Source organism: Lepidochelys kempii, chromosome 17 (genome assembly GCF_965140265.1).
Source record: "Lepidochelys kempii isolate rLepKem1 chromosome 17, rLepKem1.hap2, whole genome shotgun sequence".
Classification (NCBI taxonomy): Eukaryota; Metazoa; Chordata; order Testudines; family Cheloniidae; genus Lepidochelys; species Lepidochelys kempii.
This window is the reverse complement of record NC_133272.1, coordinates 10,441,842-10,460,726: the sequence shown is the minus strand read 5'-3', so window position 1 is coordinate 10,460,726 and position 18,885 is coordinate 10,441,842. Positions and strand designations below refer to the sequence as shown.

At 46.3% G+C, this 18,885-nt stretch overlaps 1 protein-coding gene across 5 annotated transcripts in view; it reads left to right on the top strand.

Annotated features, from left to right (window-relative positions):
* Window positions 1-18,885, top strand: part of CLUH (clustered mitochondria homolog) — a 56,339-nt gene that overhangs the window by 14,591 nt on the left and 22,863 nt on the right. For 4 of the 5 annotated variants that reach the window (XM_073316035.1, XM_073316033.1, XM_073316036.1 and 1 more), the window contains 8 exons: window positions 7,191-7,381; window positions 10,089-10,260; window positions 11,269-11,412; window positions 12,990-13,117; window positions 13,829-13,983; window positions 15,483-15,608; window positions 17,671-17,818; window positions 18,759-18,851. In XM_073316035.1, coding sequence (XP_073172136.1) covers window positions 7,191-7,381; window positions 10,089-10,260; window positions 11,269-11,412; window positions 12,990-13,117; window positions 13,829-13,983; window positions 15,483-15,608; window positions 17,671-17,818; window positions 18,759-18,851 — 1,157 coding nt within the window. Of the gene's footprint in view, window positions 1-2,254; window positions 2,912-7,190; window positions 7,382-10,088; window positions 10,261-11,268; window positions 11,413-12,989; window positions 13,118-13,828; window positions 13,984-15,482; window positions 15,609-17,670; window positions 17,819-18,758; window positions 18,852-18,885 lie in introns of those variants that run through there. The other variant, XM_073316037.1, reaches the window with a different exon arrangement.

Genomic DNA, 18,885 nt, shown 5'->3' with positions numbered 1-18,885 from the left:
AAATCCAGCCCCAGTTTATGCATCTCCCGGTATGATTCTGCTGTTCAAAGGCCAAAGCTGGATTACAAGGGGCTCTTCACATTATTGCACTGAAGGCAGGCCTGGGGAAGGGAGGGATCAGAAGTACAGCTCTGTAAGTCTTTGGCTCCGTTTCCCTCTGGATGGGCAGGGTTATCTGGGCCATTGTGGATGAAATGGCCTCTAAGCAGCTCTGCACTTGCTCTGTAGAATGGGGCAGGATCCTGCTCCTCCTCCTCCATCTTCCCTGTGCTTAAACTGGGAGCTGTGCAAAGGATTAGCCCCTAGGTTCGGGCAGCATGGCAAAAGAGTCACAGCTGGTACTGTTGGATAGCTACACAGTTTAGTTCTCTTTCAGTAGATCCCGTCTGGTAGGTAAAATAAGTGAGTGAGGTCAGTGAAGGCAAGCAAGGTAGCTTAGTGGAGGGTTCTGGTGTGATGTCATAAAACACACAGGAGCCGAGCTACTTGGAACTCCGTGCGGGATCGGATTTGCGTTTCAGGTTGGTACTGTCCACAGGAGGCAGTATCCGTAGCAATAAACCAGAGTGATATGTTGCAGGAGCACTCGTGTGTGAGCCGTTACAATGCCAGTCTTTAGAAATAACGTGTTTATTTAAAACTCGGGCCAGCTGTGATCAGCTTGTTGCTGAATTCTACCGAAAAGGTGCTTAGGAGTTTAGCAGACATGCTGGCTTCTGTTCTTAGTGGAAATGCTTTGGAGAACAGGTTTATGTTCCCCCCTGCTCACCCCCCCCTTCCCCCCCCATTTTGCTTCTTTCTGAAAAGGAGGACTTGTGGCACCTTAGAGACTAACCAATTTATCTGAGCATAAGTTTTCGTGAGCTACAGCTCACTTCATCGGATGCATACTGTGGAAACCGCAGAAGACATTATATACACAGAGACCATGAAACAATACCTCCTCCCACCCCACTCTCCTGCTGGTAATAGCTTATCCAAAGCAACCACTCTCTTTACAATGTGTATGATAATCAAGTTGGGCCATTTCCAGCACAAATCCAGGTTTTCTCACCCCCCCCCCAGCCCCCCCTCCCACACACAAACTCACTCTCCTGCTGGCAATAGCTCATCCAAACTGACCACTCTCCTTACACTGTGCATGATAATCAAGGTGGGCCATTTCCAGCATAAATCCAAGTTTAACCAGAACGTCGTGGGGGGGTTAGGAAAAAACGAGGGGAAATAGGCTACCTTGCATAATGACTTAGCCACTCCCAGTCTCTATTTAAGCCTAAATTAATAGTATCCAATTTGCAAATGAATTCCAATTCAGCAGTTTCTCGCTGGAGTCTGGATTTGAAGTTTTTTTTGTTGTAAGATAGCGACCTTCATGTCTGTAATTGCGTGACCAGAGAGATTGAAGTGTTCTCCAACTGGTTTATGAATGTTATAATTCTTGACCTCTGATTTGTGTCCATTTATTTTTTTACGTAGAGACTGTCCAGTTTGACCAATGTACATGGCAGAGGGGCATTGCTGGCACATGATGGCATATTGTCTTAAATCTAAATATTAGTCACTTAAACCTGGGATCAAAGTGATAATCCTGTCAGGCTTCTGTTTCCACCCAGATTATTGGAAGCAGAGTATAAAATTCCTGGGGTCAAAGATTCTGCTCTTCTCTGCCCCTGTGAATCTGCAATAGCCACATTTTCTGCTCCATTACTGCTGCTCCATGGTGTTGCACTGCTGTAAATATGAAATTTTTGGTCCTGAATCCTATCTTGGGTTCAGCTAGGAAGATGGTGGGAATGCTTTTAGCATGCTGGGGGTTCTTATTTGTTTTTATCATTGTGCCAAGTGTGCATTTCCAGTTTGCAGACATGCTTAAAAGCAAGACAAGTGTTTGGAGTTTGGACACCTATTTCAGACTGTGAAGACATGTTTGTACCCTCAGAATGAACCTGCAATCACAGTGGTGACAGGCTCATGCTTAAGATGAGTAAGGACAAAGTAGGTTTTTGATTCCTTCATCTTTAACAGTCTGCTGATAGTGTTGCTAAATGCAGGTAAGGGGATACTAAAAACCTTACTTTATTTTGACAGTGTCGCTTATTTCTTAAGTTTGGGATGTAACTTGTTAGCAGGTTAATTTGGGACTGCATTTATACCGCTGTGTCTTAGGCCTGAGGATGAAATCTGCAGTAAAGTGTTTCTATTAAAAGGCATCATTGTTGTCTCTTGAAGTAACAGAATAACTTCAGCTCAGTGGTTTTCAACCTTTTTTCATTTGTGGATCCCTAAAAAATTTCAAATGGAGGTGCGGACCCCTTTGGCAATCTTAGACAGAGTCTGTGAACCTCCAAGGGTCTGTGGATCATAGATTGAAAACCACTGATTTAGCTATTGGATACTTCCCTGGCTTGTTTGAACATTATGGATGTAAATTTCTGATGTTCCATTACCTCTCTTTCTTACAGGAAGTAGATTCAAATTCAGATATGAAAATGGCACCTTGGCAGGGACCTTGAGCTAATTGTTTTTGAGAGGTGCCTACATCATGTGTGGGTTCAGTACAAATAGAGAGAATCACAATATGGTGTCTTGTCTCGATATTTTTTTGGTCTGTCCATGTGAGTAGATAGAAACTAATTCTTCTACTTAAACTGTTACATCAGGTGTGATGTAATTTGATCAAGCACTACAGGGTTCTCTATTCCCTCTAAAGAGTTGGTTTTCACCATAATATTTTGGTTTGCTTGTTTTTTCAACATAGTGATCAGCAGAACCTGAACACAGGTGAAGATTGTGATGTGAACCAATGGCCCAGAATATTTAGTTACTGCTGAAGTGTCTGCCCAAAGAAAACGTGGTTCAGTCACTTTAGTAGAGCCTGTGAGGATGGGCTTTGACCCAGAGGATTCTTACTGTAAGTGTGTATTGTCACTTTAAATAATAGTTTTAACCTCCAGGTTCTTCTAACAGTTGTGACCACAAAGCAGTTTGGTTAGAGGTTTAATGTAGAAGTAGAATGAATGTCCATATTTCTGTTTATAGTGATAAGATCAGGATAAGAAAGGAGGGGCTTCTGGCCTAAGGCTTCTGAAAAGAACACAACCAGTTCTCAGTTGTGATTCAGTAAATTACCCTACTGTATTTTTAAAATATTTTGTGTTGCACTTTCTTGTACAGAGTAGGGGCTCAGTCCTACAAACACATCCGTTTGTAAATTAAAACCTAAAAAACACAGGAGAGATGTCCAGAAATGTTTTGTAATTTGAAGAAATGAGTAACTTTACTCATGTGATATATCCATTGCTAGAATAGCACAACACACTGGTTCCAGGTTTGGACTGAGAGTTATAAAATAAAACTGGATTGCCTCTAAGAAAAAAGCCTAGCTTTTCTTTCTTTTTTTTTTTTAAATCCCTTTCTTACTAACCATCTTAAATTTTATTGAAGGTGAACTTGTAAAATTTATTTTCCTTTCCCTCTTTGTGCTGTTTGATTACCTCAGGCATTTCTCTGTGGGAAAACGCTGGCATAGCTGACGTTGTTTCTGTGTGTCATTTCCCTTTCTATCTGCTTCTACAGAGCAGCCGTGAAAGTTGATGACTCCTTTTAAAAGTGGGTAGGCGAAACTTCCATGCAAATCTCTTCTAGGCTTTGTGAGTCACTGGAGAGGATGCGATGCTTACCCTGAGGAGACACCCCTGCAGCGCTCCAAGTTGCGGTTGCAACGAAAGAGACCGCTTGTGTGGAAACGGCAATGTCCTGAAAACCCTTCCTGATTTGTAAAACAGTCTTTCTTTTCCCGAAGGCGACCTAAACTATTGGGTTAATCTACTGCTCTCTTTTGGTGCAGGATTAATTTCTTGCTCCTCAACATGAGACCATGCTGGCTAGAGCTGGATCATGTGGTGCAAGTAAGCCTTAAACTGCCACCTCTTTGCTGCCCCTCTCTGCCCCATAGCTTTACCAATTCGTATCCTTTCGTGATGGCCAGTGGGGAGTATATTGCACCATATTGCATGATAGCAGCTCTTTGATGTGGCGAGGTCTTCTAGGAAGCAGTCCACCAAAACGGTGCTCACACCATTATTTTGTAACTTTTATAGCCCTGGAAAGTCATAAACAGAAGCTGAATTATTTAGAAATTTAGAATTTATTTAATAGAAATAGCCCTGAATTTATGTAGGAAAGCTCATATGCAGCCTCTCCTTTGATTGGGTAGATGGAGTTAATAGCACTTATCTATGACCAGTTGGTGTTGCTCAGTTCACACTTGGAGCCGGGGTAGTCCTGGCTTGCAGCATTTTTTAGCCCATGATGCCTCAGCAAAAAAAAAACCACCACACACTAGCAGGAAAATGAGTGGCATGCCCGTCTCTAGAACGGCCCACCTCTGAGCAAGTCAGTTAATTTCCCCTTGCTTTTTAGGAAACTTCACTTACTTGCTGGGAACTTAGAAGTGTTTCCAGTTGACGTGTTTCCTGCCTCTGTAGCTATAGAAAAAGGTAGTAATCTTGGAGAATGTCAATTGGCCATGTTCCTCTCTACGGGCTATGATGCCGGAATGGCTGTTGTGTCCAAACTAGGTATCTCTGGTGGGTCTGTTTGGGTGAGATAGACACGCGTGTGCAGAGCAGCAAATGTTGGCTTGATTATAGCATCAGTGGGATCCTGGTGTGAGGCCTGCTGTACTAAGCCCATACGGTTTGCCAGGGCTGCAGGCAAGAGCTTCAGGGTGGCTGCTGGGTGGAAGAGCATAAAGACTGGCCTTTGCGGGTCTGGTGACACCAAGTGAAAGCTCCCCTAAGTCTAAAATAGCTTGTTGTACATGGGGCCTGCTGTAGCACCCTTGGGGCTAAACCCTGTCTCCCCACCTACACGTCCGCTAGAGTACAACAAGGGAGAACTTCCCCCTCCGATTGCAGGATCCAGCCTTGTCCTAGGCTCCAGAAGTCAGGTTATGTGGGAAGGGAGGGATAGTGCTGTCATCGACGCTAGTAACCCAAGAGGTAGCATTTCAGGGGCATCCTGTGGCCTCATCCCCCTGTGCACCAGGTTGTCTGAAGGGAGCTCTGCTCTATAGGTGTAACAAGGAGTGCCTCTCCCCAGGCTCTGGGGATGTGCATTTCAAAGACCCAGCTTCTCGGGTCACTGTTGCTCGGGCAGTGTGTCCGTTCCTCTTTCCCAGGATGGCTTGGGCATGTCAGAATCCTAGTGGAGCCTTTAGTCAGCTCTGCTCGTAGGTTTCTGTCAAAGCACAGCATGTAGGCACATGTAGAGGGACACTAAACATTAGCATCTGGGCAGTCACTGCCGATGGCACCAGAGGCTGTTAAAACAGCTCTGCTGTTTACCCCGTCCCATTGGATAGGGAGAAATTGTTTCCTGTCCCATTTCTTGCACCTGCTCTCTGTTGTAATTTGGCCTTGACAGTCATCTGCAGGTAGGAGGCCAATAAATTAGGAGTGATCTTAATCTGAAGCCATAATACCAGAATAATAATCCGATGGGAGAGAACGCTTAGTGCTTTGCTGGCATTAATTACTTAAGTCTCGTGGCCCCTACAAGAGGCAGGCAAGTAAATATGTTTATCCCCATTTTCCAGATGGTAAAAGTGAGAGACTGAGTGGTTACTTGACCATCTTGGGGCTGCAGAAGGAGCTGATGCTTTGCGGCTAGGGTGGCTGATGCTCACTGATGTATATTGAAGCGTCACAATGCTTGGTTTCACCTGAATCATCTACAACAATGAAGTGGCATGTTAAAGGAGTTTAGGCAAATGCTATGAAATACCCAGAAGTGCAGCTGGGGATGAGACAGTAACTGCCTAGAAGCAGTAGAAATGTAAAAAACCTATCGAGTAAGAGGATGATAATTTCATTTCACAGCAGTTTTTGAGGTTTTGACATTTGTTTTAGTTCTGTATTGGAACAAAGAAAAAAACCTTTTTAACCCCCCCCCCCCCCCACCTCCCAAAAGAAAGTATCTTTCGATGTGGGAAGGGGGCTGTCTCCTGGTAAGGAGGGCACCAGAACAGAAGTTTTTCACCCCAGATCACTCTGAATCAGGAAGAGTGGGGACTTGTACCTGGGTCTCCCGCATCCCCGGTCATTGTGCTTAACCACCAGGCTACAAGGTGACACTGTCTCTCCTTAAACGATCCTGATGAAAACTTCACTGAGACTGATGTGCTGCTGGCAAAAGCTTTCAGCTTTTAGGAAACAGCATATTTTAATTAAATAAAATTTTGTGTAGCTCTTTTATTAGATCATCCAGGCCAGCCCCTTCCTTCATGACCAGTACAGTAATATTCTCTCTACCGCACATTCCCCAGTGTTCTGCCCAGTCTCATTTAAATTATTGAGCTGTAGGGATTTCACATGACTCTCTAGGAGCATTATGGATTTTGAACAGATCACTGCTCTTATCACGCTGCCAATGGCCAGTTGTCCTTGAGTAAGAATCTGTCTGTGTCCAGGCAGCCGCACCAGGGTGGGCATGGAGGAACTGCAAAAAAACCAAGTTATTTCGTTTTGCATGTGTCAGGTGAAGTGGTGTTCTTCACACAAAGTCTCTCCCATTGTACTGCAAGACATCTGCGAAGTAATTTTAAAATGTAAAGAGTTATGTGACGCACACAGGGGCGTGGGAGCTGTTTGTGTTTCTGTGAAGTAGCTTGGGTCCCACGTGACATGTGGGTTAGGAATGCAACTGCCCTCTTTTAGCTGAACAGGAGAGCAAGGGAAGGTATTTAAGAACCCACGTAACTTGTTGGTGCACAGGTTACAGCTGCCCTCGGGCTGCAAAGCACCACACACCCATCTTTTCATCAAGAAGGTTCTTAAAATTGAACTGAATTTTTCTAGGCTGAGCCATTCTCCCTGTTTCTCTTTTTTTTTTTTCCTCCCTACCTCTTCCCTGCTGATTCGGCTCTCTTTGGGAGATGTGTACCCCTTGGGCAAGGGAAAGGGTGTTATGTATGCAAGTGGTAAGGTATGGCACACCTATTTCTATTAAACATTAATTGTATGGGGGCAGGGGGAATCTAATGACTTGCGCTTTTTTTAAACCACAGATTGTTGAAAGCTGGTCCCCAGCTTTTGGTAGCCTGGTATGTTAAGCATCCTGAGGCGACTGGCTTTATTGTTTTGGGGCCTTGCTAAATCTTTCTTTCCCCTCTCCCGCATTGTGACTAGAACACCCATCTGGCATGGCTTTAATGAATGGTGACGGCTCTTACGAGCACCTCAAGGAGGAGAGCAGGCAGAATGGCCACGAGGAGGCTGACCCAGGGGATGATGCGAACGACCAGGAAGTTATCGTCATACAGGACACCGGCTTCACTGTCAAGATCTACGCTCCGGGGATAGAACCCTTTTCCCTACAGGTGAGCGTCTGTTGAGGAGATGCAGCAATGGCAGCTGGTTTAGAACTAATTGAGGTGAGAGTGGGGGAGAACAAGGCGGTTATAAGGGCAAGACCCAGACTGGAAAAGGGGCTTGTGCCCAGATTGGCTGACCCTTGCTGGCTTGCGTGTTAATCATTTATGCCGGCATATAGTATGACACTTGCAAAGCTAATCAAATACTAACTAATTAATCCTCTCAACGCATCTGTGTGAGGGAGGAAGGTAGGTCCGGCATTATCCCGAGAGGTGAGGGGAGCGGGAAGAAGAGAGATGTTAAATCACTTGCTCCAGGTGTTGGGGGAAGGCGGGAAAGCAGTGTCAGGGCTGGGGTTAGAACTCTGTTTCCATGAGATCTCCCTATTTCGGAATACACTGCATGGCAAAAGCTAACCAGAAGCCTCTGAGGTTGGTGCCCGCACATCCGACCTTCTCTCCCAATGAGTGAAGGGTAAAGAACAGGTGACTGGCAGCTGTGTTTTGGCAGAGCGACACTTGCAGGAAGTCCGTTTAATTTAATAATGACCCTTAGCCAGCATCTCATGGTCACAAAGAGGCCTTTCCTCCATGGCTAGCTGTTTTTCCCTCTCCCTTTCCAAATCTTGCCCGAGGACAAAGACCCAGAGCTAGGTAGCGGTGCTGAGACAATGCAGAGGGAAAGAAAGGAGGCTGTATGAGCGAAGGGAAATGTAGTGTTGGAGGCTGCCTGGGGCAAACCTGTGGAAGCTTAATTGACAACAAGGGGGGCGTCGTGCCCTGGATCCTGAAACAAACGGGGAGTCAATGGCGCTTGGAAGACGTGGCCGCATTTCTCAGCGCGCCTGTAGCAGTGTGCTTTTCCCTCTAGTACCTGGTGCGTGGGCACCTGTCGTTAGCCTTCCTACGACCACACCTTCCAACCCTGTCTGTGTGGGCAGTGGCTTTGTTTCGTACGATGAGGCCGCTCCAAGAGTTCTTTCTCCTCTCCGTTCACGCACCACCAGGCTAATTCTCTCCCCTTCGTTCTAGTCCAGTGGCATTGTGTTTCCAGGTGTGCACAGCAGGATCCAAGGTTAAAAATCATTCAGGATCCAAAGTCCGGAGCTTGGAGAGGCAACGTGAGCTCATGGGAGGCAAAGTCAGGCTGAGCATGTTGGGTCAAACAGCCGGCCCTTCTAGCTGCTCAGAGAAGGGCTGCCTTGCTTGGCAGGATGATCAAGGGAGAGATCTGCTCACCTGCCTTCCTCTGGGGCATTGACAGCTGCTGTGAGATGGGGCAGGTTCCTCAGCCTTGCTGCGGCGAAGTGCCAAGGAGGCTGTGAAAAATGGGCCAGTCCCTAGTGGCAGGGGTGGCCTCTGTAAAGGCAGTGTCACTCCCTCTCTCCCACCTCACCCCCCAAAAAAGGGATGATAATCCATAGTCTCTTTGGCTTTGGGTCGCTAGGATTCCTGGTAGATGCTTCTGGGATGGTGCTAGGCTGTGTGCAAAAATGTGCTGTGATGGAGAGTTAAGATGAGTTCCTGCTTGTGGCTCGAAGGGCAGGGTTGTTCCGGAAGCTCCTTTTTGTCACTGGAGTTGGGGTGAATCTACTAGCATGTGACTCATTGACAAACATCTGCTCCCGCGGATCGGGATGGGCTTTGATGGGCTGGGCGGCTGTTGTACTTTGGCACTGAGAACAGCCTAGGGAAAGTGTTTTCCCGGAGGCGTGTGAGTCTCTAAATGAAGGGGAAACCGTATCTACCTGTGGCCAGCAGAAAATACAGTTAAATGATCTCCTCAGCGCAACCAGATGAATCTGAACTTGGCTCCTTTTTCCTTTAATTCCTTTTGCCTGTTAGTTTTAATAGGCTAATAATAGCAGGGTATGCTGTTTACAGCAGCTTATGTAAACCATCCTGGGTCTGCATAGCTTGAGAATGGCCTAAATGATGTTTGAAGGGTTAGACAGGAGCCTCGGTAGGCCAGTCACGTAAGTCAAGACAACTTTGTCTGTTGCTGAAGCTGCATGCTTGAAGGCTGAATTTTCCCCCCAAGATGCAGTGTGGCTGTACGTGCATCACGTTGTGTGTGCAAAGCAAATTAGATAGGGGAAATAGCCATCTCGGTTCCTAATTATCCATTTTGCCACTGGCATCCTTAAAAATCTGGCCCCAAATACTTAATATTGGTGTAATCTTCCCTTGTTCGCTCTTTTCTAGCCAGAAATGCCCAGGACCCTATGTGCATGGCGGCAGCAAGCCATGACATGCCCGTGCTGCATGGTTCCATGCCTCAGAACCACAATGGCTGATACTTTTTGGGGGGTGCGACGGGAAGCAGAGCAATGTGGGAATGTTTCTCCCCCCCACCAAGTCCAAGAGAGCATTGAGGGAGGGTTAAATCCGACCTTCCCAAACTCCATGAGAATGCAGTGGGCCACAAATGCGCTAAAGCCATCATCTTCTGCACCACAAAGGGACAGGCCATGGAGAGACCATCCTTGGGAATTAGGAATCCCATGCATGCTACGGAGCAGTGCTCCTTGCCAGCACTCCCCACGGAGATATCCCTGGAAACACACAAACCTAGTAACTTGCTGGCATGCTGCACTGGTAACTTGGGTGGCAGAGAGATGGCTAACCTCCTCCATCACAGAGACAGGAAGGAGGTGGACCTGAGTGTGTAACTCGTTTGATTTATTTGTTTTGTTTGTTTTTGTTTTTTAAGGTCTCTCCCCAAGAGATGGTGCAGGAGATCCACCAGGTGCTGATGGACAGAGAGGACACCTGCCACCGAACTTGCTTCTCTCTGCAGCTGGATGGGAACGTCCTGGATAACTTTGCTGAGCTGAAAACCATTGAAGGGCTGCAGGAGGGGTCGGTGCTGAAAGTGGTTGAAGGCACGTTCTATAAACTAGGGGGGCAGGGGAACAGTCTTGAGTGATAGAAAATGAAACCCCTGGATTGTCTTTCTACAGACTTAGTGCCAGTGAGGACAAGGTACTTGATTGACATCTCTGGAGATGGGGAGGGGCCTTCTCCATCCCCACTGCCACTTCCTTGCCTTAGCCCTCACTTGTCAGGACCAACCCCATGGCCCATTCAGTCCTAAGCCCCTCTGGTGACAGGCCACAAGAAAATCTCTTGTGGAGGTGGTTCTTGCAATGTGACCCCTTTCCATGGCTGGGGACTGGACTGAGATCAAACTCCTTTCATGCAGGCCACTGAGCTTCTGTCGGGTGGGGGATAACTTCCTGTTGCCACTAGTCTTTGCACCATTAGCCTACAGGTGAATGGCTAGGTAACCAGCAAACTACTCCTTCCCAGGTAGTATCCACAAAAGGTGAAGTTAATAATATAAAACAAGTAAGGCCCTGGGAGGGCAGCCATTGCACAGTGCGGGGTGCTCCTGTATCCAGTGAGCTTTACCCATGCCAACTATACCAGGGGAAAATGCCATTTCATGGCTGCCCCCATACCAAGAGCAGAACACACCAGCAGAACAGTGAAGCGTCCAACGCCATGCTGGGTCATCTTTTAAGGAACCTGGTTATTGGAGTTTGGGCTTACGGGCTTTACTTGCTCCCCAAGAAAGCCCCGAAAGCTTACAGATTAGGTCAGGCGGCGTGCAAGACCTTCACGCCAGCAGAGGTGCCTTGTCATGCTGCAGCAACGAGCAAGTGGATGGTGATGTAAAATTGCCAGTTGCCGTTCGTGCTTGTAACGAGTCCCTCACTAAGGACAAGCAAGTGAGGCACAAGAACGGCTGTAAAATGAGGTGGGCGAAATTAATCCCTGGCTGAACTCCCTGGATATTAGCCGAGTGTATGTGTGTGTGGAGACCTTTGAGAGCCACAATGAGAGTAAACTGTTGTGACCCTGAGACTCTCTCTCCTTCTGATGATCAGAGCCCTACACGGTACGGGAAGCCAGGATACACGTGCGTCACATTCGGGACCTTCTGAAGAGCCTTGACCCATCAGATGCTTTCAATGGTGTGGACTGCAACTCGCTCTCGTTCCTGAGCGTCTTCACAGAAGGAGACCTAGGAGGTATGGGACAGAAGGCATCTCGGGTGTGACGAACCCGTCGGCTGCGGTAGAAAATGCAGCCGTCCCGCCATGCTAACTGTTTAATCGGTTAAAGCGCTTGGTTTAATTGATGGATGCCCCATATAAGTGGGGCCTAGGGTAAAACTCTCAACACTCCTTTCCTAATATAAATAATTTATTGTTAGGTGGTAGAGAGAGACACTGTGGAGTCAGGAGTCCTGACTGCTCTTCCTGGCTCTGTCACTGGCTGCAGGCCACTTAATGTGTACTCTGCCTGTCTATATTAGGTGCTTATGTGGCTTAAATGACTGCAGTATGTGGGTGCCTCGTGCTTTAATGTGTTTATCCTCACGGGACATAGTGAGGTAGAGCAGTGCTATTCTCCCCATGGGGCAGATGGGAACTGAAGCACAGAGAGATTAAGTGACTAGCCCAGCCTCACACAGGACGTTTGTGGTGGAGCGGGAATTGAACCCGGGTCTCCCAGAGCCCAGGCTAGTGCTCTAACCCTTGGACTATCTTTCCTCTCTGGGATGGGTCTGTTTGCCCATCTGTAACGTGAAGGCCTGTTAACCCCTCAGGGCATAGTTGGACACTCTTTCCCAGGCTCTTACTTAAAGGTGTGCAGTGGGGAGAGTCCAAGGTGGGGGACTGCTTCTCTATTCAAACAGCGGCCAAGACTTTCAAAACCTGGTGCCCAAAGTTAGGATCCCAAGTCTGTATTTGGGTATCTGCATAAGCGACCTGAGTTTCAGAAGCGTGAAGCACCCAGCCACTCTCATTGAGTTGGGAAGCGTCTTAACGCAGGGACGTTGAGCTGCAGTTATATATGGGTGTGGCAGAATTTCTGATTTTTTTTTTTAAATAATTTTGACAGATAATATCAGTGTTAATTTTTTAAGCTTTTTTTTATTATTTTATCAATCTTAAATGTTGACAGTTGCAAGAAATTACGGGGTGGTCAGACAATTTATTTAATGACAGTCAACGTTGAGATTCAAGAAGGTAAAGTTTTATAAGGGTTCAAACACAAATTTCACCATTATTATTGACGGAAACTTTGTTCCATTGGTTAGTGTGTGTACAGTGAAATGGATGTTCACTAATTAAAAATCTAATCCTTCCAAGGCTAGTTATATTCATGCTGGGATGTTTTCACTCTTGAGAAGCGTACCGGAAAAGTGGATATTATTTCTGGATACACTAGCGTACAAGACAGAGGTAACCTTTCAAAGGAGTGTAAAGGGGTTAGGTGCCAAAATCCTTTCAACAGTGCCCAAGATGACTTTCAGCAGAAGTTATAAATGTCTCCTTTAGGACGCTTTGCAAACTCCAGCCTCGGTGCTTAATAAAAAACACTTCTTGCTATAATGCTAATGTCAGGTTGGGAGAAGGGAGTAGCTGTCAGTTGTTTGCACAGTGGTCCTAGCTAAAGTGCAGTTCTGACAGACCAAATAGATGGGGTCAATTCTGGAGGGGGAATTCAAGCGATCGAATCCCACATGGAAATATTCTGCACTGCATACAACCAGGCAGTCACTGTTCAGCATTGCTTTCCTATCTGTTCATTTGTTTAGACAGTGGAAAACGGAAGAAGAAAGGTACTGAAATGGAACAAATTGACTGCACCCCTCCTGAACATATCCTGCCTGGTGGCAAAGAGAGACCCCTCTGTGCCCTCCAGCCCCAGAACAGAGAGTGGAAGGTAGAGTTCTCTTGCATCTTTGAAGATGGCCATCTGGGCCACTCTTGAAGGGACACATTCTGGGATTGAAAGTTACATTGAAGTGACCTTTGGGACTTGCTCTGTTGAGTCCTGGACTGGTGGCTGAATCGTTAGCACTGCTAGGCCACAGGCATAAAGTTCAAGGTCCAGTATTCTGCACACAGACTACACGGGATAGGTGGATCGCTTTATAACAGTGACCCATTGTCTTGAAAGGGTGGGGGGAGGAGGGGAGAGCTTCTGTTTCTAGCCCTTGCAAATTCGAGGATACTGGGGCTTCAAATTGCTTTAGTCTAGTTACACTGGTGCTTCCCATACCTTCCCATTTGGATTCCAACACCGCTTTAACAGCTGCTGTTTTGAGAACCACTGCGTCAAGAAATCCATGCCTTCTACTGTCTAAAGCCATTGGGGATCTGCTCTTCAACTATGGACAAAGAGCAGTGCTCTGATGCTTGGGTGTGAGATGTAAAATATCACATGGGAAAGACTTGCAAAGAGTTTAGTGGGTGTATACTTTCAGGACCACTAACTTGGCAAGCAGTATTCCTGGGACCGGTGGGGGTGGGGGGTGTGAGAGAGGGAGAGAGAGAGCTTGGACATGGAAGTGTGTGCATTCTAGCCATGTGAAGTGTGTTCTGAAACGGGGGATCCACACTGATGGAAGCGCTTGTGTTGTATGCTTCACAGCCTTTGCAGTGCCTAAAAGTCTTGACCATGAGTGGCTGGAACCCCCCACCTGGCAACCGGAAAATGCACGGAGACCTCATGTATCTGTACGTCATCACTGTGGAGGATCGACACGTTAGTATCACTGCGTCCACCCGAGGATTTTACCTGAATCAGTGAGTAAATATGACTCTCATCCTCTCCCCAAGCTAGCGAGTTTGCCTTAACTGGCTTAAAATGAAGTGTGTCTTTGTCTCAGTAGTGAGTAGCCTAATATAATCCTGCATTTATGCAAGATCCTAGGTGTTGCCATTCTGGATCGAGCTATTTGGTCAAGTCTGGTATCCTTCCTCAGCAGTAGATAAGTGCCTGATGCTTTAGAAGAAGGTAACACTTTCTGTTATGCTCCAAGCGAATTTTGCAGTGCTGTTTGAAATGGGAGGCAATTCCTTCCTGACCCCTGTGGTGACCATCTTATGCCTTGAAGCATATGTCTACCCCAGCCTTGCAAAATCTGGCAGTTGGCCAACCCAGGCATAGATTCTACTTGCCCACCCTTTACCACGACTGTAGATGGTGTTAAATAATGAGGTCTGTGACTAGAGCTTCTAGGTGCTACGTTAATGCAAATAATAACTAAACTGAGTGTGTTGCGCTTGCTGTAGGTGAGTAGAATTTTGCAAGGCTAGCTAATCTCCTTGGCAAATATGATTGATGGGCTGGAAGATTGTAAGGTCCTAATTCATGGAAGAAACCATTGTCAAAAATAGAACCAAACCCCTTCGCTTAGGAAGAGAACATACACGCTGAGCCTGTCTGTGTCCTGCTCTCCTTCAGAGGGAGAGTGAGCCACTGAGACTAGTGAAAAGCCAGCTCACAGGAGAAATAATTGAAAAGAAGCTTTCATTGGTGCTCTGTAGCCAAAATCTGTCAATCTGCAGGGTTGAGGCTAGGAAAGTAAAGGTTTAAGCATGTGCATAACTTAACTCTCGTGAGTAAAGTGTCTGATTTTAGGCCATGAGAATGCAGGTTTGGTTGCCCACAGTCAAAATGAATTACTCCTTATAAGGGTTTCTCAAAATGTGGCCCGCAGACCAATTGCTGGTGAATTGTGGCAAGATCTGGTTCACGTGGTCCTCGTGACTCCACCGTTTCAATTCTAACATTCCATTTCTTGTCTGGATATTCCATGAAAGAGCTATTTAAAAAGAGCAACTGCTGCTTGACCATGAGTGGATCTGGGAGGCAGGTCGTCCCGATTGAGAAGGGAGATGACTCTTAAGAGGTGGTCCATGTGCTCACAACACTGGAGAAGCCCTGCTCCGTGAAATCCACCCTTCAAGCTGGGAAGGGAAAAACATAACTCTGGTAGTGGCTAGACTGATTCTAGGCACATTTGCTGCCCCAGCTATCAGGATGCAGGCTCAAGGATGCTGATTGTGGTTTACGTGGAGGGAGTAGATAGCCCTCAAAGGAGCCTCTTACAGCCTATCTGACCAGTAGAGAACATGTCACAAAGGTCTCTGTTTTGCAAATCTTGTGAGGTTTTTTTTTTTCATCTTGAGCCATTTCATATGATGTGTAAATTAAAAGCTGCCGAAATGCTGCCACTTTATCTTGACAAGAGAGTGGTATTTTTATTTCTGCCATAACAGGAGCTTCTTTCTCTTTGCAGGTCGACTGCCTATAATTTTAATCCTAAACCTGCCAATCCCAGTTTTCTCAGTCATTCCCTGGTGGAACTCCTTAACCAGATCAGCCCGACCTTCAAAAGAAATTTCTCAGCTCTGCAGAAGAAACGGTAGCAGCAGTGTTTCCATGTTGAGCTGCCTTGGCTTTTCTGATTGGTTAAATTGTTTGGTGTGAGGCTCAGATATTTGGCTTGCTGTCTAGGGGATTGGATGGTGCTGTCTGTCTCATAAAGCCAGGTGTTGACTGTAACACTCCCTGCTTCATTCAGAGCTGGGGGATGCTTACTGGAAGTTAGATGAAACTTTGCATTTTTGTAGCAAGGATTCCAAGCTTTTTACGAATCATTACAAATGGGATCTCTGTGAGGTAGGTAGTGAAATCCTCATTTCAGATGGGGAAGCTAAGGTGCAGAGTTGAAGTGATTTGCCCAGGGTTACTCAGCAAGTCAGTGAGAGAGGAACCCAGGAGTCCTGACACCTAATCCCATTGGCAGTTTTTTCAGAAACCATTAGACCACCTTACATGAGCGCATGTAAACATATTAGCATGCATGTGATTAACATTAGCTTCAGTATCTTCTCAGAGGCCTGCATTATGGCTGGAACTTATGGAGTTAAGTTCCTTGTCACTGCACTGATCAGGAATCTAATGTCTATGCCTGTGTACAAGGTTGGGATCCCGGGAATAAGTGGGAAAGGGACACCCCTTTTTCTCTTGGGGCCTTAACCTCCAGGAAAGGTGGGACTGGAGGAACAAATGCCCTCAGGAATCTGAGTGTTTGCATAACCTGGAGCAGATATCTTGTTATGATTGGTGTGCCTAGCCAGGCACCAAAGAGTTAATGTAAAGCTTTACTGAGCTCTGTAACAGTCCTTGATAGCCCTTATCAGTGGGCATTCTTGCATGGGCATAAAGAAATAAGACTAAAACCAGTGTAATATGAGGAAAAGTATCACAGGGTGATTTTGTTTAAAATAACTACTCTCCTGTTCATTACAAACCTGCAAACACACATGCATGTGAATTTCCTGTAATTCTGTAAAAAGAAAAGGAGGACTTGTGGCACCTTAGAGACTCACCAATTTATTTGAGCATAAGCTTTCGCGAGCTACAGCTCACTTCATCAGATGCATTCAGTGGAAAATACAGTGGGGAGATTTATATACATAGAGAACATGAAAAATGGGTGTTACCATACACACTGTATTTTCCGCTGAATGCATCCGATGAAGTGAGCTGTAGCTCACGAAAGCTTATGCTCAAATAAATTGGTGAGTCTCTAAGGTGCCACAAGTACTCCTTTTCTTTTTGCGGATACAGACTAACGCGGCTGCTACTCAGACCTGTAATTCTATGTAACTTTTATTTTGTATTATTACATGAGCTAATTGTTTTATAACTTTGTCCTTGCAACAGGGACCCCCCCTTACCTGGCTCCCAAACAAAACCTGTTGTTCTTTGGAGAGTCCACTTAATTAAGTGCCTGGGCTCTGCAGGATAGCAATTGACAGGCACGTTATATGGCTTTCAAAAGTCTTGCCTCTGGTCTCATTAGGGAGATAAGTGACCCTCTACAAAAGCTAGAAATTAGCCGTGGCCTGAAACCCACCACTGTGACTGTCTGGCTATTTAAAAAAAGTGATTAGTCTGTTGCCTGTTGAGCCAGAAATGAGTACAGATGGGATTCGGACACCTACTGAGAGCAGAGAAGCTACCCAGCAGACCATTAGGTGATGCTTGCTTTTTCGCTTCACTGGCGGATACGCTGTGTTTTTGTAACAGTCCACGTGGGCCAGGGCTTAGCACAGGCATGATCCTAGCTCCAGTGTACAGAGCTAGAGTGAACTAACATAGCTGTAAGATTGGCGTGGGGGGAGGTGTGACTGGAGAGCTTTCTCCAGACAAAGCTAGCTTGGTTCCAAGAACAAGAATGAATAAAATGTACCAAGCCCAGTTTATTCTCCACGTTGCTGTTTGAGTTTTAAGTTCTAAAGATGTGGCCAATTCCAGATCCGACGACACTTGTTGAGCTGGCTGTGGTCCCTTTATAGGGCTGATGTTGGCTCTTGTGGATGAGCTTTTGTTGGGGAGGAGGAGAATTCTTGTAGTGTTCGCCAAATCTAAAGTCCCCTTCAGTGGAAATAATCTGATAGCTGTGAACTCCTGCCTAGGGTTCAGAGGCATCCCTTTGAAAGGATAGCCACCCCCTTCCAGGTATATAGTTGGACGGCACCCCAGGCAGAGCACGCCATGGACTGCGTGAGGGCGGAAGATGCTTATACTTCAAGGCTGGGCTATGAAGAGCACATACCTGGACAGGTATATCTAGCTGCGCTCTGTACTGCTGTTGATGATGGTGATGATCCTCTTAGTGCCTGTCATAAAGAGAACTGAAAATTGCTTACCAAGGGATAACAACCTCCCAGTATCCATGTGAAGCAGGGGGAGAATTAACCTCCTCATCTTGCAGGTGGAGGGACTGAGGCACAAAGCAGCAAGTGTCCTGTGCAAGGTGTCTGTCAGAGCCAGGACTCCTGACAATCTAGCTGCCTTCTCCAACCACTAAATTTGCCTCCTGTCCTTCTACCTGGTAGAATTATCTTGCGGCTCAGATCATAATGTTGCTCTGCACATGGACCTCTCTTGAGAAGTATCTTTTGCGGCATGAGTGGGGTTTTTTTGTTTTTGTTTTTTTGTTTAAGCCTGATCCTGCAAAGGCTTATATACCCATGTTCAACTTCACTCGCTGTGAGTAGTCCCACTGAAGTCAGTGAAACTACAAAATTAAGCTTCGGCAGAACTCCTTGCAGGATCAGGACCTAAATGACTGGCTAGTTCTCCTTCAAAAAATGGCTCTGAGCACTTCGCTTGAAACAGCCCTTAGGGGTTAGATCCCCAGAGCGTGATGGCGCTGGCCCTTAAAATGTTGAAAGTTCCTTGGGGTTGCAAAATATTGGTTCTCTGCCCATTTGTAATGTAATTAAATCTCCAATACGCTGGCTAATTAATTCAGCATCGCATTAAACCCTTTGTTGATATTCCAGCTAAGCTGCACTGGGTAACTGGGACAATGCAAGATCCATCACAGCTTGCTGTTTAAATGAACTTTAGTTGTGAGCATGCTGCGGGTGAGGAATTTCCTTTTAAATGCCATGCAACTCTGACTTCATTTGTCTTTCTGATCTGGAGGGGGGGAATAGACACCCGCAAACTAGCGCGCGCAAACGCCCCTGTTTCACCTGAGGCTTGCCCCTTTCAGACCAGAGACTGGAATGAGGAGTTGCAAACCACACGAGAGCTACCCCGCAAGAATCTGCCAGAGAGGCTACTGAGAGAACGAGCCATTTTCAAGGTAATCTTGGGGCAGGGGATTAGACAAAATTTGT